This window comes from Misgurnus anguillicaudatus, chromosome 3 (assembly GCF_027580225.2).
Source record: "Misgurnus anguillicaudatus chromosome 3, ASM2758022v2, whole genome shotgun sequence".
Lineage (NCBI taxonomy): Eukaryota > Metazoa > Chordata > Actinopteri > Cypriniformes > Cobitidae > Misgurnus > Misgurnus anguillicaudatus.
The window spans coordinates 7,609,675-7,636,880 of record NC_073339.2 but is presented as its reverse complement, the minus strand read 5'-3'; the positions used below and the strand labels follow the sequence as shown (position 1 = coordinate 7,636,880).

General features: G+C 36.7%; 1 protein-coding gene and 1 long non-coding RNA gene across 2 annotated transcripts; both read left to right on the top strand.

Moving 5' to 3' along the window:
• Positions 1–975: 975 nt before the first annotated feature.
• On the top strand, positions 976–25,614 carry LOC129444046 (protein NLRC3). Its single transcript, XM_073860265.1, is given in 11 exon segments — positions 976–1,067; positions 1,164–1,230; positions 5,481–5,613; positions 5,787–5,831; positions 18,065–19,859; positions 19,965–20,138; positions 20,270–20,443; positions 20,884–21,057; positions 21,140–21,301; positions 23,750–23,796; positions 23,880–25,614. Coding segments are annotated over 9 exon segments (3,231 nt in total). The 5' UTR covers positions 976–1,067; positions 1,164–1,230; the 3' UTR covers positions 24,407–25,614.
• Positions 10,416–11,715, top strand: LOC141358801 (uncharacterized). The gene is made up of 2 exons (XR_012365239.1): positions 10,416–10,768; positions 11,550–11,715. It is a non-coding gene; the product is annotated as an uncharacterized lncRNA (long non-coding RNA).
• Positions 25,615–27,206: the final 1,592 nt, after the last annotated feature.

Here is a 27,206-nt window from a genome sequence, read left to right as displayed (position 1 = left end):
TGGAGCGGGGATAAAGTGACGAGACACGCACGCAGCCCAACAAGAAGGCCACGTGCAGGCACACAAAACATAAATCTATCATGATTCTGCATCAAGACTAGAATAAGACAAGAGGGCAGAATCATGACAGACATGTCTTCGAAGTTGACCAAATGAAGTCTTTGGCAAATGCATCCACTCGCAAAAATAAAGTTTTGAAATAGTTATGCTAGGAATTGTACAAAGAGCAGACTAAAGCACGCACATCAATTTAAATTGGGTGCTCGACAAAAAAACGTAATAGTAGTGATGCAAAGTCAGCAACACTAAAGCTCCAAAAGTATCAAAAATATTTATTGATTAAAAACAGTGCTTGGCATCAGGTAACGTTTCGAGCTTTGGTGTTGCCGACTTTGCATCACTACTGCTAGGAATTGTACAAAAATCTTCATGAACCAAAATCTTTACATAATAATGATTTTTGGCATAAACAAAAAATCTATAGTTTTGACTCGTATTGTTGACTATTGCTATACCAGTGCAACTTCAGACTGGTTTTGTGGTCCAGGGTCACATATATGTTTTATTTTAATTTCATTTATTTTCTATTCTTTCCTAATATTTCTTAATTTATTTTATTGATAGACTTTGATAGGCTAGAGTGGAACTGTGAGATACTTTAATATTTCGCAAACTAGCCTACTTCCTTGAGGATCAACGTAAGTTTCTGTTTCCAAGTAAAAACATCATAAAAACACAAACCAGAAAGTGTCAGAGGATAACCTGACCCTATCTTCGTCATTATTATAAGTACATAAACAAATGACACACACAGGGCGTTCATACACAAATAAATGCTGTTTAAACAAAGTGAAAATGAGCTTTCAAAATAAGCTTTTCTTTCATTCTCCTGACAAAATCAAAACACAAAACAGAATGATCATAGCAGTCACGCAAGGGTTTTTGTTTTAAACTAGTATGACCAGTTGCCTTATGGGTTTGTACACATTAAGATCAGTCGTGTTGTTCTCATCTTTCATTCACCACTTCCTCACTATTCTGTTCACCAGCTCATTTCAGTTTTCCAGGTAGGTATCATTCATGTTATTTTTCAAACTTTTTAAATTTCCTATATTTCTTATTTGAAAGTCTTACGTTTCTTAATATGTTATTTTCATGTTTAGCTCTATACTGTCATAAGTGTTCATCTGTGTGACCTATCTGATCTGTCTTGTACGTGGCTTTAATAAGGTAAGCAGTAGCATACAACAATGTAATTTACAGTAACGTACATTAGTCCATTTCTATATATTACTACAATCTCTAGTTTATACCGAAATAAATGCATTTACAATAAAATTATTAGCATAAGGATAGCATTGTACTGTAAATGATTTAATGTGGTTGGAAGCTCGTCGTATAGTCTGCTTTTTATGTGTAAGTGAATGTAGGCGTACAGTTGAATGCACAGCTTTGCAAAGCATAGTTTATTCGACGCATGCACATTGCGACAAAATGAAATGCATCTAATGGGCTATTTATTACATTCTCCTGTATGTGCATGTGTGACCAAAAATCTGGCGGGGCGGGTACATTGCGACGATACATTGTATCACATGCAAATGGACCATACTTCAACCTTTAAAGGAGACACATTCATCTTTATTGAAAGTGGGTCATATTTGTAGTCAAAATGTAACATAAATGCTGAAATTTGTGCCTATTTGACCAAGAAAAGACAGAACGTGACTTTAGAGCACAATTGTATGAAAAACTAGAACTTCCACAATGCATAGCTCTGCAAGCCATCGGAACACGGCTCAGATATGCTATTGTGTACATAAATGCCACGTTAGTAAAACAAAGAAAATAGCCACCGCTGTGTCTGACAGACACCAATCATGACTTAATTTTAAACGTGATGTTACGTTGTGTTTCACACAATAACACTCTGGTCTGGTGTGTAGCAAAGTCTTTTTCAAACAGTAACGTGAGGAGTCAGATCCGCAGTAAAAAATGTCTTTTCAAGTACTTAAAAAAGGGTATGCATTTTAAATGTTTATTTAGTTTTAACAATTTTCTTTTTGTCTCTTGTTTACTGTAATTACATCAGTGTTATATCGGCCAAATTCACTTTATAGTCAGACGGCCGTTTAACCCTGTATTCTGCCCACAAACGCGTCCACCGCACAATATCTCCACAGACGCGCTGCCTCAGCTCTTGTGCTCATAAGCCGAAACACGTCTTTGAAATAAACACGTGCAAAGTGCCCCGGCCGGAACCATTCACCAAACAAACGTCCATATCCTGATCTGATGCAGAAATGTTATAAAGAAAGCACACAGTGAGAGTACAGCCACTACTAGTCCGTCCAAGCTCTAGCCAGTCCGGGTTTCCTACGCAGCAGAGGCCAAGGGTTAGGGCGTCTTCTACTCAGCCGAAGCTAGGGTGACCATTCGTGCCAGTTCCGCCGGACACGTCCCTGTCACGGGCGGGAAACAAAGGAGACGAGGAAAACCCAAATGTAGACTAAAATAAAGAATACTTTAATATATACAAACACACAGAACCAAAACACCCACGAGGGGTAAAACATACAATAAACAGACACGAGAACTAAACTAACTACATAAACACTGAGAACACTAAACTACATAAACTCACACAGGATACCAAGAACAGGAATACATTCAGGGAAACTAGCAGGGAACACAGAAGAATACCAATGCATGGAGGACAGGACAGAAGGGTATTAAATAGGGAGTTCTAACAACAGACACCTGGAGCTTAATCAAACATAAGGGAGCGGGAAACAATTCACGAACCCTGAGAGAAACATGGACCGCGGAAGGGCAAGTCACACAACTCTCTCAGGGCAGACACGTACTGTCACAACCTAATCTCTCAAACTCGGATAAGACAAGAAATAGAGAGATCAGGTCATGACAGTCCCGAACATGTTTTCAGGTTCGTTCTCTGGAAGTCGCGTTGCTCGACCGCATACATCATCACATTTCAGTTAAAATACATTAGAAAAGTAAGATTTATTTCTTTTAAGACATACAATCATTTTAGTTTCATTCTTACCTTGAAATGTAACGGTTGCTTTTCTGAAAATAAACCCGAAATATTAAACCTTGTTGACGTATGTGGTTGACCAACGCGACTTCCGGAGAACGAACCCGAAAACATGTTCGGGACGTGTCCGGCAGAACTGGCACAAATGGCCACCCTAGCCGAGGCTCCGGCCTACTCCTCGGGCTTCTGTTCCTCCATCTGCTTCAGTTCTTTGCTGTATTGTGGCTCATAAAGGTGCCATGAACAGCGGATAAGAACATCACGCTTGCGAAATAACCCTCTTCCATTTCATATCATATAACTTCCGTTATTATTGTAACATGAAGTCTGGCTCGCTCCACAACTTCTGTTTAGCTTAGTTTAGCATAAAGATGGCGGCTGATCGTTTTTTGTCTGTGTTCGTATATTTTCGTTTATCTTACCCACTGATCTGTAATAGGTCTGGAGCGTGAGTGGGTCCCACCCATAGCCAAAATGGAAAAATGAGTGTCTGTAGTCTTTCAAAGATACAGCAGTTCCTTCTTTCAATGACGCAAAATGGCGATTTTAACATCATTGAAAGAAGGAAGTGCAACACTGAACTCAGTGTTTCTCCCGTCTCAGGGGAAAATGAGGGAATTATGCACGACCATTCAAAAACATGACTGGGGTTCTAACTATACAAAGCTTAATGCAAATCGGTGAAGTGTTTTTTCACACGTGCCTATAAGATTTACCTGTTTTATGATGCCTTTTCTGTCGCTACTGCTGCTTCCTGAATGGACATTTATAATCTTCTGATATTTTATTTTGGTCCGCTGGCTAAACTGAATGCGTGCCTTCAAGCCTATGCGGCCATGCACGTGCACAACTTAAAGGGGACATGTAACATTTTGTCAGAGGTGGAAAAAGTAATAAAATATTGTACTCAAGTAAAAGTAAAGTTACTTGTCTAAAAATCTACTCAGGTAAAAGTAAAAAGTAAGTCATTTTAACTTTACTCAGAGTAAAAGTTACTTTTTTACAGCGGGGAGAGGTGGAGGATTCTAGTATAGTTCAAAAACGACAAGGGAATATACATCTCAAACTAGTTGTTTTTAATTGTAGGAACATCTTTACAATTAAAGTGCAATAACAAAAAGTTAATAAAATAAAAAAAGCTTTTTTAAAGTAAGAAACATTTATGGAATTGTTTAATGATTTTTACATGCGAGTTATGCACTTTTGAAAATGGTCAGCAGCTAGTAAATACAATCACTATAGTAAGGTTGTAATTGATGTATTGCTGGTAACATGCATTAATTTATTAAACTATATATAGTTTAAATGAGCATATAATGAGATGAGTGCCATCAATCATCCATTGCACGTCTTTATTACCTTGGTTTTTTAAATATTTTTTTACTCAGTAACGGATATGATTTAAAATGTAGCGAAGTACAATACTTTAAATAAAACATACTTAAGTAAAAGTAAAAGTACAGATTTTAAAAACTACTCAAAAAAGTAAAAGTACACAAAAAAACTACTCAATTACAGTAACGTGAGTAAATGTAATTCGTTACTTTCCACCTCTGCATTTTGTACATATTTTACGTTTTTAGCAAAAAATAGCTTGTGGTTAAACATCATTTGGCAGACCCCCTGCAGTTCCCTGGGGGCCGCGGACCCCCGGTTGAAAACCCACGCCATAGACTGTAAAAAAATATGGACGTAGTGTCCGTGACATCATCCATTGGTTTGTGAAGAGCATTTTAGAAGCTTAAAGTAGGCGGTGCCTGCCTGCTGTCGCCATCTTGGCCACGTGTCACCGCGCATCACTCGTTGATAACCGAAAATTAGGTAAGGAGGCGGGACATGGTTGAAGCTGAGGTTGCTGGTTGCTGAAACCATGCCCACCTAGCTCGATTCTAGTGACAGCAGTGGCCGTTTACCCCTCGCTTAAGTGGCCACGCCCTTAATTATGCGGCCTTTAAGGCTTAATATAAATTAAATGGATGATTTACAAAAAAGGGCAAAATTATCTATATTGAATAATATTAACATATTATTTTCTACTGTAAAGTTGGGCATTTTAACATGGAGGTCTATGGGAATTGACTTCCTTTTAGAGCCTGCCTCTAGAGGCCAGACGATGAATTGCAGTTTAAGTCACTTCTGTATTGGCTTCATCAGAGAGATCGGAATGAACATTAAACATCCAGTCAAAATAGACTACCATTAGCTTTAGTGGCTCACCGGAAGACAAAGGAGCTCTTACATCAAAAATAAGGTGGATACAATGAACATGATTTGGAAGAATTAGAAAACTAAAAATGCAATGAATAAATGATTAATTACTAATTAAAGTAAATTATTACTGTATGTATTTTAAATGCTAATGTTTGTTTATATCTGTAAGAAACATCAATGAATCACTTGATGTCTCATTGTTAAATGTTAGATGAGCGGTCGTGATCAACCTAAAGTCAGTCTTGATGTGAAAGCTGAGGGAGGTTCATCTGCAAATGTTCCTGTATTAAATAACAACAATATCAGCGGTTCAGTGAACATCAACTACATGTCATACACTGCAGGTACAATAACACACACACACACACACACACACACACACACACACACACACACACACACACACACACACACACACACACACACACACACACACACACACACACACATGCTTTAAGTCTACATAACAAAATTAATTCAATTTCTTGCTTTCTTATTGTCTGTTCTGTCCTCACAGAGCAGCAAAGCTCCTCAGAGACCCCAAAGAAACCCAGATACGACGGTAAATATATTTTATTAATAATATATATTGCAACATTTCATGAGGTGTTTTAACAAAATTCGTTTTCAGAGCTGCAAGAACTCATTGATAAATTTGTTGTCAATGAAAATACAGTTTTTGCCTATTGCTTACACACTAAATCCGAATGCTTAGACCAAAGCCTCAATACCTAAACTTCTTGTAGCATATGCTTAAACACAGTGTAACCATAACTTAAACACATTGTCAACTTTGCACTTTGTTTGCAATTCTGTAGCACACTTATTGCGAAACACTACACACGTTTTCTTACATTAGACACATTTTTCAAAAACGAAATCACCTATTATCATTGGGAAAACACTCTGTTCAAAATGCAAAAGTCATCTGGCAAATATAGACACTTACATACACACCTAAATACACTTGTACAGAAAACAGAACACCAATCGGTTTGAGTCTTAGCACTACAAATAGGCCTCAGGCAGGGCCGGCGCCACCTATAGGCAGAGTAGGCAATTGCCTAGGGCCTCGAGCTTAGAGGTGGGGCCTCCATAGCCATAAAATCCCTATACCAATCAGGATGGACAGCAACAAGTGGTCTCTTTGTCTATTGGCTATAAATGAATTGTCACTCACCTGTAGTGAAACCACTTATGTGGGTCCCGCAGCTCCCGCCCTCTGAACGTAAAATAAGATTGATATGCAAAAAAGTTTTTTTCTGCAAAAAGTCAATGATTTATTATGACGCCTAAATGAGTGCATCCTTCGGGGGCTGCTAAGTGAAAGGCAAAGCAGGCACGCAAAGAAAGTGCAGCGCGTGCAGGGCCGCCTTAACCTAATGTGAGGCCCCGGGGCTAAGAGGTTTTGTAGGCCCCCCTTCCTATCGATTTATAGTCTCTTTGGTAACACTTTATTTTAAGGTGTCCTTAATACAGAGTAATTACCTCATTAAGTACTTAGTAGTAGACAGTGTAATTACATGCAACTAAATGTACTTAATATGTAACTAAGTTATGGAACAGCATGTACTTACAGATTGTAATTATGCACATGTAATAAGCTGCAACTGTTACACATATGTAACAGGTCGAGTCTGTTACAAAGCTAACTACTGGTGTAATAAAAGGTCTTGTTACATATGTGTTACAATGTAATCATATTGAAAGTACTTTGTGTAGTACTATGTAATAACAAGTACCTACATATGTTACTAGTTACATAGTTCACAGTTTAAATACATGCATTAGCTTGTTAATTACATTTAAATTACATAATATTACACAGGGATAAGCTACGTAAAATAAAGTGTATCAAGAGTGTACTTAAGTGTACTTCATGTGTATCTACATACCTTATTCATCTGTAACGTAGTTTGAATCAACTCACTAGTTCACAGTTTAATTACATGAATTAGCTTCTTAATTACATTTAAATTACATTATATTACACAGGGATAAGCTACACAAAATAAAGTGTATCAAGAGTGTACTTAAGTGTACTTCATGTGTATCTACATACCTTATCCATCTGTAACAAAGTGTGAATCAACTCACTAGTTCACAGTTTAATTACATGAATTAGCTTCTTAATTACATTTAAATTACATAATATTACACGGGGATAAGCTACGCAAAATAAAGTGTATCTAGAGTGTACTTAAGTGTACTTCATGTGTTTCTACATACCTTATCCATCTGTAACGTAGTTTGAATCAACTCACTAGTTCACAGTTTAATTACATGAATTAGCTTCTTAATTACATTTAAATTACATTATATTACACAGGGATAAGCTACACAAAATAAAGTGTATCAAGAGTGCACTCAAGTGTACCTCATGTGTATCCACATACCCCACCCATCCGCAACGCAGCCTGAATCAACCCACCAGTCCACAGTTCAATTACATGAATTAGCTTATTAATTACATTTAAACTACACAATACCACACGGGGATATGCTACGCAAAATAAAGTGCATCTAGAGTGCACTCAAGTGTTCTTCACGTGCTTCCACACACCCCATCCATCTGCAACAAAGTTTGAATCGACTCACTAGTTCACAGTTTAAATACATGAATTAGCTTCTTAATTACATTAAAATTACATACTATTACACAGGGATAAGCTACGTAAAATAAAGTGTATCTAGAGTGTAGCAGAGCGACGTGATCTCATAAATTTCAATGGAAACCGGGTGACTTCCAGCGGCACGAGCGAAAGTGACTGTTGGCGACCGTATGGGCGTGTCCAGCGACGCGAGAAAGTTAAGAAAAGTTTTACTTTATGCAAATGTCGAGCGAATTTCCGGAGCGACAACCAATAAGAATAAAGCAGTGGAGTTCATGTCATCCTTCTCTCGTCAGTTACTGGCATGGATGGTACTCATTTGTTTATGACAAGCAGATTTAGAAACACCTCATTGAAAGAGACGGGCGACACACAGCAATAACATCGCTGGCTGTCTGAATGTGGCTTTAGCTTATAGCTAACGGTACTGTTAGCCTGTTATATCGACAAATTAATGCGCAATCGTTTTGTCAAATATGAAGAGTTTCGTTGCAAAACGAGCAGTGTTGGAAAAAGTTACTTCCAAAGTGTAATTAAGCAATATCGCTCGAGTAGGAGTGTGATATAGCTCTATATCATCACGGCTGTGATTAGGCCAGAGGCACGAGGCCGCAGGCCTTATACAACAACTGTTGTATATTGTTTTTATACAACAGTTCGACGGCACACGTTTGAAAAACGAAAACTAGACAACAACAACGGAGTTATTTTAAAAGCCTCTTTGTTTGAGAACTACTTCTTCCGCCACGGATTTGAGGGCGGCCAGAATGACAGGTAAAACTTTCAGCTGCTTTGAAGCTCATAACAACTCAATGGACAGAAAAGCCGTTACTTTATATTACCGTTTCTTGGTCACAAAGTGTAGTTTTAAGATTAGTTCAGTCGAGAATGTATATGTATTATATTTAAATCTGCAGTCGATTAGTAAAGATAGCGCCTGTTTGAACGTTCGCTTAGTTAGATTCGGTACGTATGAGAACCAAAGCATGAGCGGACATCAGTGTTCACTCGCCCCGCTGACCACCGCCCTCTCTGGGCTACATCTCTGAAAGAGATACCCTGGCTCTCATGTTGGCCTTGTTTGTTTATGATCGTCAAAATGAAATCAAATCAGCAGTATTTGGTGTCATGATCAAACTATTACTTGTTTTTTAATTCATATTTAGTGTCTTTTGTGTTGTTATTGTTTTGGCGCGGGGTAAAAGTTAATAAAACTACTTGTATAACGTTAATAGTGCTTTCTCATTTATTCTTAACGTGATACGAGCACTCGATTATTATTATTAAACTTTGTTCTTGTCAGTACTATATAAAACAGTTTTTTATAAGTGTCAGAGATATGTTTTTGCATGCTGCTTATAAATATACCAGTGGCGATATCTCATAACATGTTTTAATAGTCAGGTCACGATAAAGTAAATGATCAATGTCCACATTTAAAAGCTGTGGTGCTTACCTGCAGTTCCACGGTGTTTTCGCGTTCTGATAAGAAATATAGCTCCAAAAAAAAAAGAGTGTTTATATTCCTCTTTCCAAGTGTTAATCGTCCACACGATGTGACAAGACATTTCTCCCATTAACTGTAACGTAACATCCAAGAGCGCTGATCTTTGACGGAATAACTTCCGATTGGGGATTCACAGACTGATTTATGAGCTAGTAAACTAATGAGACAAACGGAGAGTGATTCAAAACAGGGCGTCTGTGTTTTTCAATTCAGAGATGAGCCTGCTTAGGACCTCCATTCACTAGGTGGCGGAATGATACGAAAGGTGAAGCGGTAACAGTGCCGATATCAGCACAATATCGCATAGGTCTTAGCCAATCAGATTCGAGAACCAGAAAGAACTGTTGTATAATACATTATATATTACAAATTACTGACATTTGAAAGTAATTAGTTACATTACAATATTACTGTCTCTGAACTGTAATGAGTTACACTACTTTTGCGTTACTTTTGCGTTACTTTCATCAAAAATTGCAGCTGGGTTGCCGGTAATTTACCGTAGATTTAAATTTATGTTATTTACTGCCAACATTTTGTTCAAAGTTAAATGAACATTTAACATTTACAAGTCTTTGTCTTTACAGAGTAAAAAAAAAAACAGCATCAAGCAAAACATTCTGGGAAACAAAATCTGAAGCAATTTTATAGTTTTATTCTCTTAAGATAAAGACTTGTTAATATTTAAAATTTATTTAACTTTGAACAAACTCTTGCCAGTAAATTACATAAATTTAAATCTACGGTAAATTACCGGCAACCCAGCTGCAATTACATTGTAATTTCTACTGATTTTTTACAGTGTATATTTTGTAATGCGTTACTCCCAACACTGAAAACGAGATAAATCCTTTTTTTGTCAAAACATGTTTATTATTATGTTATGTTAGGTTTAAATCAAAACAAACCAACTGCAGTTGAATTGATGTTAATTGGAATGCAAAACCAAAAAACGAGATTTCCGACAATTAAAAAAATCTCGTTTTGCAACGAAACTCTTCATATATTATATGTTTGTATATGTGGTATTAGTTAAATAAAAGATATGGAAACGGAAGACCCCCCATTTAAATTTTGAGTGTTGTATATCTTTTTTTTCAGAAGAATAAGAACATGATAAAAAGGTAAATTGCCTGAACTGAATTTATTAAAGTACTTCAGGGACACACTTTTCATTGTAAAAGAGTTCTGCAGTAGCAATATATTTGTATGTGTGTGCATAGGCGGTCTACATCATACAGACAGCTAGGGGGAGCTCTCGCATAGGTCTGCTTAGTAGTAGTAGCGCTTATATATACACAAGTTAATGCAGAGAGCAGATAACAGTGATTCGAGATGCTCCGGGAGAAATTAATCTATCTTGTTTAATATTCTTTGCAGGTAAGATTAATTCGAGTATATAACAAGTTAAAGGTGTCTATAAATGGTTGTCATCAGTGTTTAACGTTTTGAGTGAGATTTGAACAACAAAACTGTATTTTAAGTACTCGTGAATGTAATACGAACTGAAGTAACTATCTTGAAAGTTCCTTTTAAAAACAAAGATTGCTATTTCACAGAGAGAAAAAAATGCAATTATGTTGTTACTTGAATTTTGATGGTAAACAACTATTTGACAGTACCGTGAGTTCAGTAGTGCACACGGAGTTCGCGGGTGTCCGCCATTTTGTTTCAAGTGAATGTTGCCATGGTGATAGTGCTAATAATTGAATTGTAAATGAGATATATGTTTGCGTATGAAACAAGAGTAAAGAAATATGACAGAAAATAACTCATATGATGTTGAGGTTGTTTTGAGCATATAATTAGTGCTTAAATAGACAATTTATGGTTTCTAAAAGAATCTTTAAAAGACAAAAGATAATCTAATGTGAAATGATAATCTAATGTGAATACTGTGAGTCTAAAGAAATGTTAATGTTACTTTTTGGGGTAATTGAGTATGTTCATATGCCTACTTTGGGAAGTTATTTTAATGAAGAGTTCTTTATATATGAGGACATTCTAGTCAAGCTCAAGTTACGTAAAAATTTACTTTCTGCTCAGTTGCCATTGTTCTCTTTAGCCAGTAAACTATAGATTTAAAACAGTAAGTCTTAAATAAATGCAATGTCTTAAAATTAAACACTTGTTAATTGAGCTTATTGTCTCTCTTTTTCAGACTACTATTAGGCTGAATCAAAACCTGCCAGACTAAAGTTGATTTTGCGTGAGAAAGATGTTGAAAACTCTGAATCATCTTGACATTCTTCAATGAGTAATTGTTCCATTTTTACGCAAATAGTGTACACTATGAATGCTGTGAATAAACATATATTTAAATATAATTATAACATTTTTTTGACTGTTTTAATCAGCTTTTATTTGGAAACATTTATTTCAAAAAAATAATTTTGGATATGTTATCAGCTGAAGTCATCTATTCCCAAAATAGCACTCTTTAAGTTAACTAATTATAAACAAACGAAGTATACTGGTCACTGGTCTAGCTGCAGGTATGTTAAAGTATACAAAACGTAATATACTTACCATATTCATTTTTACCAGGGTAGTTTTAAGAATTTTGGATTAGCCAAAAAATATAGATCTATAAAATGTGTGCAAACAATCTATTCAAGGTATACTGAGTGTATGTTTGCAAGACACTCATAATACATTTTTGTACGTTTAACAAAAATTAAACACAAAAATAAACTCTAAATTCACTTATCAAGCATGCATTTAGCACAAACAGTCATATGCTTAAATTGTACTAAGTACACTTGAAGTTGTTCCACTTTAGCACACAAAAGTACACCAAATACACTTAAAGTAAAATATATGAAGTAAAAAATGTGTTGTTCTGAAATAGCACTAACTAATCAATAGCACAGTTTAAATATACTGGTCATTAGTGTGAGCGCAAGTATACTGAAGTATATCAATATTAAATATTTTTAGCATTCAATTTTTTATGAAGTACACTTAAGTACACTCTAGATACACTTTATTTTACGTAGCTTATCCCCGTGTAATATTATGTAATTTAAATGCAATTCAGAAGCTATTTCATGTATTTAAACCATGAACTAGTGAGTCGATTCAAACTACGTTACAAATGGATAAGGTATGTAGATACACATGAAGTACACTTAAGTACACTCTTGATACACTTTATTTTACGTAGCTTATCCCTGTGTAATATAATGTAATTTAAATGTAATTAAGAAGCTAATGCATGTAATTAACAGTGAACTAGTAAGTCGTTTCAAACTTAAGTACACTTTTGATACACTTTATTTTACGTAGCTTATCCACGTGTAATATTATGTAATTTAAATGTAATTCAGAAGCTAATTCATGTATTTAAACCATGAACTAGTGAGTCGATTCAAACTACTTGACAGATGAATAAGGCATGTAGATACACATGAAGTACACTTAAGTACACTCTAGATACACTTTATTTTACGTAGCTTATCCCCGTGTAATAGTATGTAATTTAAATGTAATTAAGAAGCTAATTCATGTAATGAACAGTGAACTAGTAAGTCGTTTCAAACTTAAGTACAAACTAGATACACTTTATTTTACGTAGCTTATCCCCGTGTAATAATATGTAATTTAAATGTAATTCAGAAGCTAATTCATGTATTTAAACCATGAACTAGTGAGTCGATTCAAACTACGTTACAAATGGATAAGGTATGTAGATACACATGAAGTACACTTAAATACACTCTTGATACACTTTATTTTACGTAGCTTATCCCCGTGTAATAGTATGTAATTTAAATGTAATTAAGAAGCTAATTCATGTAATTAACAGTGAACTAGTAAGTCGTTTCAAACTGTGTAATATAATGTAATTTAAATGTAATTAAGAAGCTAATTCATGTTATTAACAGTGAACTAGTAAGTCAATTCAAACTGTGTTACAGATGGATAAGGTATGTAGAAACAGATGAAGTACACTTAAGTACACTCTAGATACACTTTATTTTACGTAGCTTATCCCTGTGTAATATAATGTAATTTAAATGTATTTAAGAAGCTAATTCATGTAATTAAACTGTGAACTATGTAACTAGTAACATATGTAGGTACTTGTTATTACATAGTACTACACAAAGTACTTTCAATATGATTACATTGTAACACATATGTAACAAGACCTTTTATTACACCAGTAGTTAGCTTTGTAACAGACTCGACCTGTTACATATGTGTAACAGTTGCAGCTTATTACATGTGCATAATTACAATCTGTAAGTACATGCTGTTCCATAACTTAGTTACATATTAAGTACATTTAGTTGCATGTAATTACACCATCTACTACTAAGTACTTAATGAGGTAATTACTCTGTATTAAGGACACCTTAAAATAAAGTGTTACCGTCTCTTTTTTAAAGTGTAATATCTAGGTAATCTACATCACAAAATGCATTAGTTTCTTTCGAGACATACAACAGTGAGTTTTCCCTCTTTGAGCCAGAAAACACCATAATATTGTTATTAACATGTCACTGAGCCCACTTGAGCATAAACACAAGACACTTTATTTAACAACCACACACAGCAACTTGTGGTGATAATAAAACCAAAATGTGTGAAAGTTTATATGTTTATAAGCTTTATGTTTATATAGTTTTTGGAATATAATTTGCAGAAAATTGCCACTCACTAACTAAATGCTCACCACAGTTTTAAAAATATAATACGTTAAAGTTAGTTTTAAAGTGAAAATGCATTAATGATAACAAAAGATAAGTCTTTATAGACAGAATCTTGTTTTTTAATCAGTTATTTATTTTGTAGGCTGAAGATATAGTATGCATTGTATTTAGTATGTATGCATAAGCATGTAAACCGACCAAGTATGAATATGCACAAGACAGACAGGGAACATACCTGTACATAAGATCTTTAGATAATGAGATTATAATGGTGCTATCAGGGGATGATCATTTGAGATGGTTTTGTCGCTCTTTACTTTCTTAGACTTGCACCTTTACCGTTGCGTCTCTTTCTCGTCTTTCTACCAACAGATGTGTGTACTGTGAGCTGACGTCGCGTCAATCTACATCGCTCCAGCTGCGCACGCGTCACTGATATAAACGCGAGTAAACTTAAACTTTATAACAACTAACAGCATTATGCGGGAACTCCTTTCTTAATTTAGCGGCACAGTTTCTTGTGCACGGGTCAGAGACTTCTGCATGCCAGAGAGCTGAACGAGCACAGAGAGAGCGAACGAGCGAGCGCGCGCACGAAAGAGAGAGAGAGAGCTGCGCCTCACTAGTGCATTATGAAATTTCAGAAATGACTCTTTCATTTGTTGGTGGATTATTTCCCGTTTCTCTGTCACACTCAGTCTAACGTGCAGGAATGTCAAGTTGACAACGCGCACTTAATTACATTACGCGGAATAAAAAATATGTTACGTCTGACATTTTATTTCACGTTAAGTTACAACGGACCAATCAGCAGCCATGTAACGTGCAATTAGAGTGATTGACAGAAAACCCGACAAGTTACAAAACAATATGACATTTTCAGCTGGTCATGAACGCAAACTTGGGAGGCCCTTGAACTTGGGAGGCCCCTGGGCTTCAGCCCAGGTAAGCCCGTGCATTAAGGCGGCCTTGAGCGCGTGATAAAGGTATGTGATTTGTCATCATATTTTGCATTAATTTGTAATGTAACCTGTGCCAAATCCGGAACATTCACTTTATTCCACTGACTTTGCCGGTTCGGTTTAATCTGAGGCGACCGTCATAACGCGTCCACTCGAGACTGTCAGACGTGATGAAATTGCGCGTATAATAACATCGCGTCAGGAAAAAAAAACATTGCGTCAGGAACTGATTTGCATTATTAGGCCTACAGTAAATACATTTGAGTTCAAAGACAAGGAGCAAATACAATAGAGTATGTTTAATTGTTTCAAATATCTGTATATTGTAAATAAGCTACGCTGTTGATTAGTTGCTCAAACATACTACTTAATAAACATAAACATATTTTTAACAACAAACTGTTCTTTTTGCTTAGTTTGTCCGTTTCACTTACACTAGCAGTTTATTTGTGTGAATATATAGTGTCTTTAATGTATTGCAATGGCATAATGTGCAGGGAAATCCTGTTCATACCTAGATAGAAAATAACTATAAAAGGCACTGATGTTTATGAACTGAAGTGATGTCCAGCAAGTGTACTTCTGTAAATGTAATGTTGTTCTGTATAGATGTTTTTCTTATTCTGTGTTATTGCTAAATAAATAAATTACTGAACAAATTACAGCAAAACTACTACTAAAATCCTGGCTTACTTAAATGCTTACTCGTTTTAAAATGATAATAACCAGTTACAAACTTAAAGTTTTAATAATTTTGAAGTACATGTCATAACTTACTGTACTAAAGTTTATTTTTACTCTGTAGAAAACAATGTAGACGTTTTCATGACATTAGGCTACTGGTATATTTTTTTAAATATGTTGTAGGATCAATGATGAGGTTTTTGAGAGTCAGGTAAACAACAGAGCGAAGAGAGAGAGGAGCAATAGTGATTGTGAAGAAACACAAATACACGGAAAAGAGACATGTACACAAAAAACATACAGTTTTTGTATGTGTGTACATATATTAGTGAAAATGTACAAATAGTAATAAAAGATATATAATAAAAAGGTTAAGAACTATATTTTTCTGGTGCTTTGTTTTTATTCTAAAAAGTGGAAGAAATGAGTGGTGCAGGGGGCCTCCAACATAACTTTTGCCTAGGGCCTCCAAATGTCTAGAACCGGCCCTGGCCTCAGGTAAGACATTCTGAGAACTTTGCAAGCATGGAGGCAATGCGAGTAAGAGTAAGAGGATGACAAAGAGAGAGAGGAGTTGGACGTGGACATGGAAGAGGACAAAGACGAGGACCAGTGCGGAGACGTGTATCGGATGACATCAGGGCTACTCTGGTCCAAGATTGGTTCACCAACCATAACAATTTCACAATTTTATACCTGCCGCCTTACAGCCCCTTTCTAAATGCAATCGAGGAATTCTTTTCAGCATGGCGGTGGAAAGTCTATGATTGGCAACCACACGCCCGCATGCCTCTTCTGCAAGCAATGGAAGAGGCATGTGGTGACATTGAGGTGGGATCCATCCAAGGGTGGATCAGGCACACAAGACGATATTTTCCCCGATGCCTAGCCCGCGAGGACATCGCCTGTGATGTCGACGAGGTCTTGTGGCCAGATCCGAACAGAAGCAGGGATCCATAAGACCCCCCAGGCCCCCACCACACACATACATGCGCACACAAACACAAAACAAGTGTGTTTTTCCCCACAATAGCAGTTTATCCAGTATTTGTTTTGTTTTTTACTTTTGTTTTGTGGCTAAATGTGATGACTTGTGGTTCTATTTTTCTTTATTCCTTTAAGAATGTTTTTTTTTGGGTAAAAACTCTTGTTTGATTACTAAATAAATTTAAACAAATAAATATATCTTTAAATAAATCTAATTTTGAGTTTTACTAAAGACTGAGTCTAAGAAAATTGCGATAAAAATAAAACCACAAAGACTGCAGTGTTATATATAAAGCGGATCAGTGTGTTGCTGGTGATATGAAAGAGTAATTCAAATGGTGCTTGTGTGTATGGTTTTGTTACAAGAATTTCATTTTTAGAAAGGAGTGCTAAGTTTTGATTGCAGTGTTTCATTTTGGCATGGATGTGATTTGTTAATCTCCAAGTCCTATGTCTGTGTGGCTTGTGTGTAGAATTTTGACATAATGAGCCAAATTTTGCAAAAAGTGTGTAAGCAGTAGGCAAAAACTGTAAGTTGTTAACGATTATATTTGATTAGTTGTTCTGTAACGTCCCACACCACCGTGGGACAACGCGGACAGCACAAGCTGTGTGTTTCTAATTAAAGTCAGGCGCTGTTTCTTCGTCAAGCTGTGTGAATAGTCATTGGGATGCTTTTGGACTAATTTTGAATTGCCATTGGGCTGATTTTGTTACAGAGATCTGGCAACCCTGACAGGACAATTACATAAGCAAAAGCACAAAAAAAACGCTGGTTAATAACGGTTTAATTTCCTTTAATATAAGTGAGTTTGTATTTGTTTAATTGTTGTAAAAATAGTAATGAACCACAATCTGTTTTAAAGTAAGGAGAAAATTCAGGTTTTTATTACTGTAACCATGCATGCATTTTCATATCATGATGGCTTATTTATTTGATTAATAATGAATAATGTTAATTCTCATCAAGGTCTAAAGTTTAATATTAAAATGAGTTTATTAATCTGTGAAAAAATTCCTCAGCACATCCCCAAAGACTTAATTTGTTTTGTTTATGTTTTGTCATTTAAATCAAAAAGATTATATTAGTAAATCTCTAGTATTGTGTGGCTTTTGCACTTCTACAAAATTCTACAGGTGAATATCCTAATTTAGTGCCTTATTTATAATAAGGGAAACATCTTATTGAGTAAATTTGTGGGGGGGGGGGTCGTTTATTCAATTAATCGAAAAAATAATCACCCGATAAATCAATTATAACAATAACTGTTGTTGCAGCCCTCTTTGTTTTATTTATCTCCCATATGACAAATAACCTTGCTATTATGAATAACATTTGTCACGTTTGTGTTTAATAGTTTTATTCTCTTCATTTCTATTAACAGATGTTTCTAAGCTGCAAGAATTTTTAAAAAGTCATAAAACCGAAATGAAGGAGAAATCAGAGCACATTTTTGAGGGCAAGAAAGAAAATGAAGCTCATCTGAAGGAGGTTTACACAGAACTGTTTATTACGGAGGGAGATTTTGAAGAAGTCAATCGTGAACATGAGACTCTGAAGACTGATGAAGCCTTAAAGACCACGAAATCACAGGAGAGACCCATCAACTGTAATGAAATATTTCAGTCACTGAATAACGAGGAGAAAATTGTTTTGACCAAAGGCATCGCTGGAATTGGAAAAACCGTCGCTGTACAGAAGTTCATTCTGGATTGGGCTGAAGGAAAAACTAATCAAGATGTAGATGCTATGTTCCTGTTTTCATTCAGAGAGATCAACGTAATTACAGAGAAACAGATCAGTTTCATTGAGTTTCTAAAGAAATTTTATCCTGATATTGAAGATCTGGAAAATGCACTGCTTATGAAGTTAGTGAAGAAATATACAGTGGCGTTGATCTTTGATGGACTTGATGAGAGTCGCTTGCCCTTGAATTATGATGAAGGCAGAATGTTGTCAAGTGTTGAGGAAAAATCATCTGTAGATGCATTGTTTATAAATCTGGTTAAAGGTCATCTGCTTCCATCATCTCTCATATGGGTAACATCAAGACCAGCAGCAGCCAATCAAATCCCTCCTGAGTTTGTAGGTTTGTTCACAGAGGTCCGAGGATTCACTGACCAGCAGAAGGAGGAATACTTCAGAAAGAGATTTAAAGATGAAACTCAAGCATCTAAAATAATCTCTCACATTAAGCAATCTCGTAGCCTCTCCATCATGTGCCGCATTCCTGTCTTCTGTTGGATCACAACCACACTACTTCATCATATTGTCATCAAGAACAATGAGGAAAACATTGGCAACACTCTCACTGAAATGTACATTCACTTCCTGCTGATTCAGATGAACATGAAGAACCAAAAGTATGACAAAGAACATGAAAGAGAACATACAAAGCTGCTGGACATTAACAAGGAGATGATTTTGAAGTTGGCCAGGTTAGCGTTTGAACAGCTGAAGAAAGAAAACATCATCTTCTATGAGGAAGATCTAAAAGCATGTGGTATTGATGTGGCTGTAGATTCAGAGTACACAGGAATGATCGTTGAGATCTTTAAGAAGGAATTTGTACTTCACGAAACAAAAGTCTTCAGCTTTGTCCATCTGAGTGTTCAAGAGTTCCTAGCTGCATTGCATGTGTTCGTCTGCTACCTAAATGAGAAAACTGAGGAACTTTTATTATTCCTTGAAATACCTCAGAGCACCTCAAATATTGATCTGCATAACATTCTCATTGAGGCCATTCACAAAGCCCTGGAGAGTGAAAGAGGACATCTGGATCTGTTTTTACGTTTTCTGATGGGCATTTCACTGGAATCTAGTCAGAAGCTGCTCAAAGGTCTGCTCACACATACTAAAGACACCACAGACAGCATCAGAAAAACAACTGAATTCATTAAACAATTAAAAGACGAAGATTCCTGCTCAGATGAAGCTTTAATCAACCTGTTTTACTGCTTACTGGAGCTCAAGGATCAGTTGTTATGTGAGGACATCCAAAGCTACCTAAATTCAGATGCTCGTTCAGAAACACATCTCTCATCTTCAATGTGCTTATTAATGGTTCACGTACTGCTGATGTCAGAGAATGCGAATACGTTCAACATGAAGAGATACAAGACATCAAAAGAAAACTACAAGATATTTGTTCCAGCTGTGAGATGTTGCAGAAAAGCCCTGTGAGTAACTTCACTGTATGTTTAGTGTTTTACAGCGTGATGAAATGTAGAGTTATATGTCTCACTGCACTGTTTATGAAGATACAACAAAATATATATTGGCAGATTTGACAGCTGTGATCTGACTGTTGAGTTCTGTGAAGTCATTGCTTTATGTCTTCAATCCTCAAACTCACCTGTGTAAGATCTGGACCTGAGTAACAATGACCTTCAGGATTCAGGAGTGAAGCTGATCTCTGATGCTCTCAAGAGTCCAGACTGTAAATTAGAGATACTGAGGTCAGTCATTTTCAGTATAAATAGTCATAAAACAATAAATGATAGTGACTGTCATAGCTGTTCTTTGGCACAACTGAAATTTGTGTTTTGAAAAACGTCTTGTAGATAATCTGTCTTCTTCTTCTCTTCAGATTGTCCATGTGTAAACTGACAGCTGAGTGTTGTGAAAGTTTATCTTTATCTCTACAATCATCATGTTGTCTCCTGAGAGATCTGGATGTGAGTAACAATGACCTGCACGATTCAGGAGTGAAGCTCATCGCAGATGCTCTCAAGAGTCCAGACTGTAAACTAGAGATACTGAGGTCAGTCATTTTCAGTATAAATAGTCAGGTACTAAAATAGTAAATGATAGTGACAGCCGTAGCTGTTCTTTGTCAAAACTGAAATTTGTGTTTTGAAAAATGTCTTGTAGATAATCTGTCTTCTTCTCTTCAGATTGTCCAAGTGTAATCTGACAGCTGAGTGTTGTGAAAGTTTATCTTTATCTCTACAATCATCATCGTGTCTCCTGAGAGATCTGGATGTGAGTAACAATGACCTGCACGATTCAGGAGTGAAGCTCATCGCTAATGCTCTGAAGAGTCCAGACTGTAAATTAGAGATACTGAGGTCAGTTATTTTCAGTATAAATAGTCAGGTACTAAAACAATAAATGATAGTGACTGTCATAGCTGTTCTTTGGCAAAACTGAAATTTGTGTTTTGAAAAATGTCTTGTAGATAATCTGTCTTCTTCTCTTCAGATTGTCCATGTGTAATCTGACAGCTGAGTGTTGTGAAAGTTTCTCTTCATCTCTACAATCATCGTGGTGTCTCCTGAGAGATCTGGATGTGAGTAACAATGACCTGCAGGATTCAGGAGTGAAGCTCATCTCTGATGCTCTCAAGAGTCCAGACTGTAAACTAGAGATACTGAGGTATTTATCTCTAGATACTTATTTACTGATTTGTAACTAAAGACTATGAACTGACTGATGTTGATGTGTGATCTTTTTGTAGATTATCAGGTTGTATGGTGACAGATGAAGGTTGTTGTTATTTGGCTTCAGCTCTGGGTTCAAACACATCATTACACCTGAGAGAGCTGGATCTGAGCTACAATCACCCAGAGGACTTAGGACGTCAGATGCTCTCTCAGAGACTCAATAATCACAAACTCAAGTACGAACTCAACACTAATACTCACTATACTGTGTGTGTGTGTGTGTGTGTGTGTGTGTGTGTGTGTGTGTGTGTGTGTGTGTGTGTGTGTGTGTGTGTGTGTGTGTGTGTGTCTGTCTGTCTGTCTGTCTGTCTGTCTGTCTGTCTGTCTCTATAACCTCATTCACACAGCACTTTGGTCCCAGAAAATACCCGTAAAATTGGCAGACAAGCTTCTGTGTGAACGCAAAAACACATCCCGTAAATCTTTTGGGATTGCTCCCGGAAAGAGGACCTAGCAAAATTGCCGAAAGATACCCGGAAAACCCTCAGTGTAAACAAGATTCAGAAAACAATGCCGTAATGGTCGTGTCGTAGTCAGGACGTGTGTGTTATCACAACATTGAAGTTATACTTCAGCTCTTTAACGATGGATTTATATGCAGATCAACATTCATGACGAGATATTTTGACAAACTGGACTAAAGCAGTTATCAGGGAATAATAAATGAGATGCATAAACAATGCCGTATGGGGCATGCCGTAGTGAGGACGCGCGTGTCATGGCAACATGAAGTTATGGTTCAGGTCTTGAAAATAAGGAATTTGCATCCAGATAAATATTCACGATGAGAAATGTCTGCAAACTAGACTGAAGCAGATATCAGGTAAGTTAGCTCGTCACTGACCGTGCTGAAGCGGAGATCATTCAGCAGCATAAAAAAATCACGTCCCGTGCTCATTTGAGCCGCACAATATTTAAATAAGTCTGCAGAGAATGGCCCGGTGTAATGTCTAACTGAAATGGTGGGTTTTCTTTTGAAAAGCATTTTCAGTAAGGGACAATTTACAAATCAAAGATGAGGGTAGAAGTCTCAATGGTCTCCATACGGGGGTTCTCCATCTTTTTTTTTTTGACATTTTGTGAGAGAGGGTGCTGCATTTTGCATGATGTCGACCTGCGAATTCAGACACAATGGCTGGACATTACACTGTTTACATTACACCGAAATTCGATCACAATGCGTCCTCTACCTCTGGACCAGGACACACTGATTGGATTGCATTGTGATCAGACATGCATTTACACTTGTCTTTTTAATATGTATGGGCACAACATCCCTATACAGGTTGAATGTTAATGCAAAGTGTACATGTGCTGGTCATATAATTCGAATATCATCTAAAAGTTGATTTATTTCACTAATTCCATTCAAAAAGTAAAACTTGTATATTATATCCATTCATTATACACAGACTGAAATATTTCAAATGTTAATTTATTTTAATTTTGAGTATTATAACTGACAACTAAGGAAAATCCCAAATTCAGTTTCTCAGTAAATTAGAATATTGTGAAAAGTTTTAATTTTGAAGACACCTGGTGCCACACTCTAATCGGCTAATTAACTCAAAACACCTGCAAAGGCCTTTAAATGGCCTCTCAGTCTAGTTCTGTAGACAACACAATAATGGGGAAGACTGCTGACTTGACAATTGTCCAAAAGATGATGACCATTGACACTTTGCACAAGGAGGGTCATTTCAAGACACAAAGGGTAATTTCAAAAGAGGCTGGCTGTTCACAGAGCTCTGTGTCCAAGCACATTAATAGAGAGGCGAAGGGAAGGAAAAGATGTGGTAGAGAAACATGGGTTTCAGCTGTCGCATTCCTTGTGTCAAGCCACTCTTGAACAACAGACAGCGTCAGAAGCGTTTCAAAGACAAAAACTGCTGGTGTTGGTCCATTGTGTTTTCTGAGGTCCAAGGTCAATGCAGCCGCTTTAGAAGTTTTAGAGCTTTAGTTTTAAAGTTTTAGAGCACATCATGCCTCCTGCTGCCATGGTATCCCTGTTCTTAATTGGCCAGCAAACTTGTCTGACCTTAACTCCTTAGAAAATCTATGGGGTATTGTGAAGAGAAAGATGCGATATGCCAGACCCAACAATGCAGAAGAGATGAAGGCCACTATCAGAGCAACCGGGGCTCATAACAACTGAGCAGTGCTACAGACTGATCGACTCCATGTCAATGTCACGCCACATTGCTGCAGTTATTCAGGCAAAAGGAGCCCCAAATAAGTATTGAGTGCTGTACATGCTCATACTTTTCATATTCAGACTTTTCAGATGGTTCTTCTCACTGAGGGTTTTCCGGGTATCTTACGGCAATGTTACTAGGTTCTCTTTCCGGGAGAGATCCCAGAAGATTTATGGGACGTGTTTTTGCGTTCACACTGAAGCTTGTCTGCCAATTTTACGGGTATTTTTGGGTCCAAAGTGCTGTGTGAATGAGGTTTATGTGAGTGTGTGTGTGTTTTTGAGAGTGTGTGTCTGCAGGTTTGTGTGCATGCGTGTGTGCAGTGTGAGTTTAAATGTGTCTGCATTGTGTTTTTACATTTGTTCCTATAGACATTTTTCATTGTATTAATTGTGGTGGCATGATTGTGTGTTTTATTACTGTGTTTAGTTTGGATCATGGAGGACAGCTCAGAATTACTGCAGGACTACGCAAGTGTGAGTCTACACAGACGCAGACAATCACAGTTGTTGTTGTTGTTGTTATTGTTGTTGTTATAAATGTGTCTTCTTGTATTCAGATGCCTGTTATCTCACACTGGACCCAAACACAGCAAACGCTCATCTTGTGCTATCTGAAGATAAGAAGAAAGTCAGATATGTAAATCATCTTCAGTCGTATCCTGATCATCCAGACAGATTTGAGAGTCATATGCAGGTTTTGTGTAAAGAGAGTTTGACTGGACGCTGTTATTGGGAGGTTGAATGGAGCGGGGCAGGCGGTTGCATATCAGTGTCATATAAAGACATCAGCAGGAAAGGATGGAGTGCAAGCAGTTTGTTTGGAGCTAATGGAAAATCCTGGAGTCTGCAGTGCTATTTTGGTGAAATCAGTGTTCATCACAAAGAAGAGAAAACATCCATTCCTTGTTTATTTCCTTTTAACAGATTAGGAGTTTATCTGGACTGGTCAGCAGGCACTCTGTCCTTCTTCAGAGTCTCCGAGACACAAATACTCGAACACTTACACACAATCAACACAACATTCACACAACCTCTATATGCTGGAATTACGATTGATGCAATAAGTGTCATGGCGTCGATCTGATCGGCTGCTCTGTTTCTGTGTTTTCATTGTGTTTGTGTTTTACAGCTCAGCTCAGCTCAGCTCATGCACGTCTGTCACCCGGGCGCTTCATCTTCGTGATTTCCTGCACCTGCGCCCCGCACCTGTTTTCCAATAATTCCCCGTTTGGTTTAATATATTAGTGCCCTCTGCCTTTTGTTCTCTGCGAGTTCGTCATTGTATGTGCCTTGCCAATAGTTCGGTCTTATCTAGTCTGTCTAGTTATTATCCCAGTATTGAAACGCTTCAAGTTTAGAGATTTACTTTGTTATTTTCGTATTTTACCTGTGCTCTCTGCTGTCTACAATCTGCCAGGTCTTCCACTTCCCTGCCGCCTCTGGGAGTTTGTCATCTCTCTCACTGCCGCAGCTCTGGCTGCATTGATGCCTTAAGCGCTGTCCAGCGTACCCCACGGGGTCTTCTGCCGCTGTCCAGCACGGCTGGTTATTCCTCCGCGGCAACTCAGTTATCTCTCACCCTGTCTTTGCGCAGTGGATTTCTCACTCTGTCTTCACGCAGTGGATATCTATTCTGGCCTACATAGCCAATTTTGTCTAACAAGTGGCCCAAAATGGGTTTTGATAGGGTCGTGGAAAACAGGGGAACTCAATGCATAAAGCAAATGCTAAAATGCAACAATATAATAATGCATATTTGGATAGAAATTTTTATGTGTAGTAAATTACAGATGGACCAAAATATTTGCCCAAATTTGCAAAATTAAATGTGTAAATCTGTTTATGTGATGATATCCAATGTAAACTCTGAGTCATTAATATAGGATGTCATCTTAATATTTATCATTATGTTTATTATTATTTTCACATGTTTATTATTATTTTAATTTCTTTATACATTATATTTTAAACGGTGCTGGTGCTGGAAATCTTTGATAAGCACATGTAGTTAGGTTAGTTTAATAATGCAGGAGTGTGGTTTCTGCTGGTAAAACTTCCTCGTTCCGGACAATTTTCAAGTACTTTGCACTGGATGTGCTGAAAGGGCTTCTGAAGCAATAAGGCTTTTACAAACACACTGTGTTGGTGCTTCAATCCTTTTGACACGATGCTCTACTTAGGCATGGTTGTCAATTATTATACTTTTTTGGTCTATTTGGCACAATATATGGCATAATACAATGAGTCAATGACAATTACTATTCATGTCACCATAAAATATTCAAAGCGTTTGAAGCTACAGGTCACATGACTTGTTTCAAGCAATGCTCCAGTGCTATGATATTTTTGGTTTCAACCAGCTGCCAGTAACTTACTGTAGATTTTAGATTTCTGTTATTTACTGGCAACAGTTTGTTCAAAGTTAAATGAACATGAAACATTTTCAGTCTTTATCTTCTACAGTAAGTTACTGGCAACCGGCTGCATAATTACAGCAATATTTTTACAGTAAATTTATTGTTGACTAATACCTGTCCGACTTCAGACTGGTTTTGTGGTACAGGGTCATATATATGTTGTTGTAATTTCGTTTATTTTTATTTCTTTCCTAATGTATTTCAATTTATATAAACTACTTCCATGTGGAGCAACATCTGTTTCTGTTTCCAAGTAAAAACATCACACACAAAACACGAATCAGAAAATGTTGAGGATAAACTGACCCTGTCAATATCATTATATAAGTATACAGAAACACAATTGGCACACACAGAAAGTTTATAATATTAATTCAATTTAAAGTAGTGCTATTTAAGCTCTTCAAAATAAGCTTTTCTTTTATTCTACTGACAAAACAGAAAACAAAATTGATCAAAGCAGTCACGCAAGGGTTGTTTGTTTTAAACTAGTATGACCAGATGCCTTATGGGTTTGTACATTTTAAGATCAGCAGGTGCTGTTCTCATTTTTCATTTAACACTTCCTCACTATTCGGTTCATCAGCTCAATTCAATTATCCAAGTAGGTACCATTCATGTTCTTCAGCAGTCAGATATAAACTGTTTAAATGTCTTGTAATTTGCATTTATTTGAAGGGCTTTCAAATTATTTTCATGTTAATAGCTCTAAACTAACATAATAAGGTAGGCTTGAATAAGGTAGGCAGTACAGTAACGCACATTACTACGATATGCAGTTCCAATAAAATTGTTAGCATTAGGTGGGCATTTCTACTACAATGTACTGTAAATGATTAAATATGCTTGTAGAAACATAAATCATATCTTGTCCAGACACTTCATGTGTGCCATTAAAGGAAAACACTTACTTCATTGCTCAACAAAAACAATCTCTATATTGAGTCTTTCTCTTCGACCATAAATTACTATTTTGATTCCTTTATATTTTTCAAACAGAGTCACCAGGAACATGCTGGAAACCCTGAACAATTTGTCCGAGCTGAGAGATTCCAAGTTTGGGCAGCCAGATCCCAGACACGGCCTCAGATTATTATGGTGGTTTGCCAATGAATATGTTCACATTGACTCCAGTGGTCTACGTGCCCTGCATGACCCAGCGAATGGACGTTTTGGCTTCCATTGTTTTAGGAATGAGGAGAAAATTCTTCCTATTAACTGTGAATACTACGAGACAGGCAACCTCAGGAATTCAGATGCACTGCCTTATTATGTCACTGAAAATTACACAGGATATTCAGATGTTAGCAACTCAGATCGCCTCATTGTTTCTGTAGGTACACAATTGAATTTTAAAGTCTGGTTAAATGATGTTTATGTGACTCAGCATTTAAACAACAGTCTGAAGTTTGACCAGAATCGCACCTATCACATCAGTCTAGATCTCATTAGAGAGATTAAAAACTT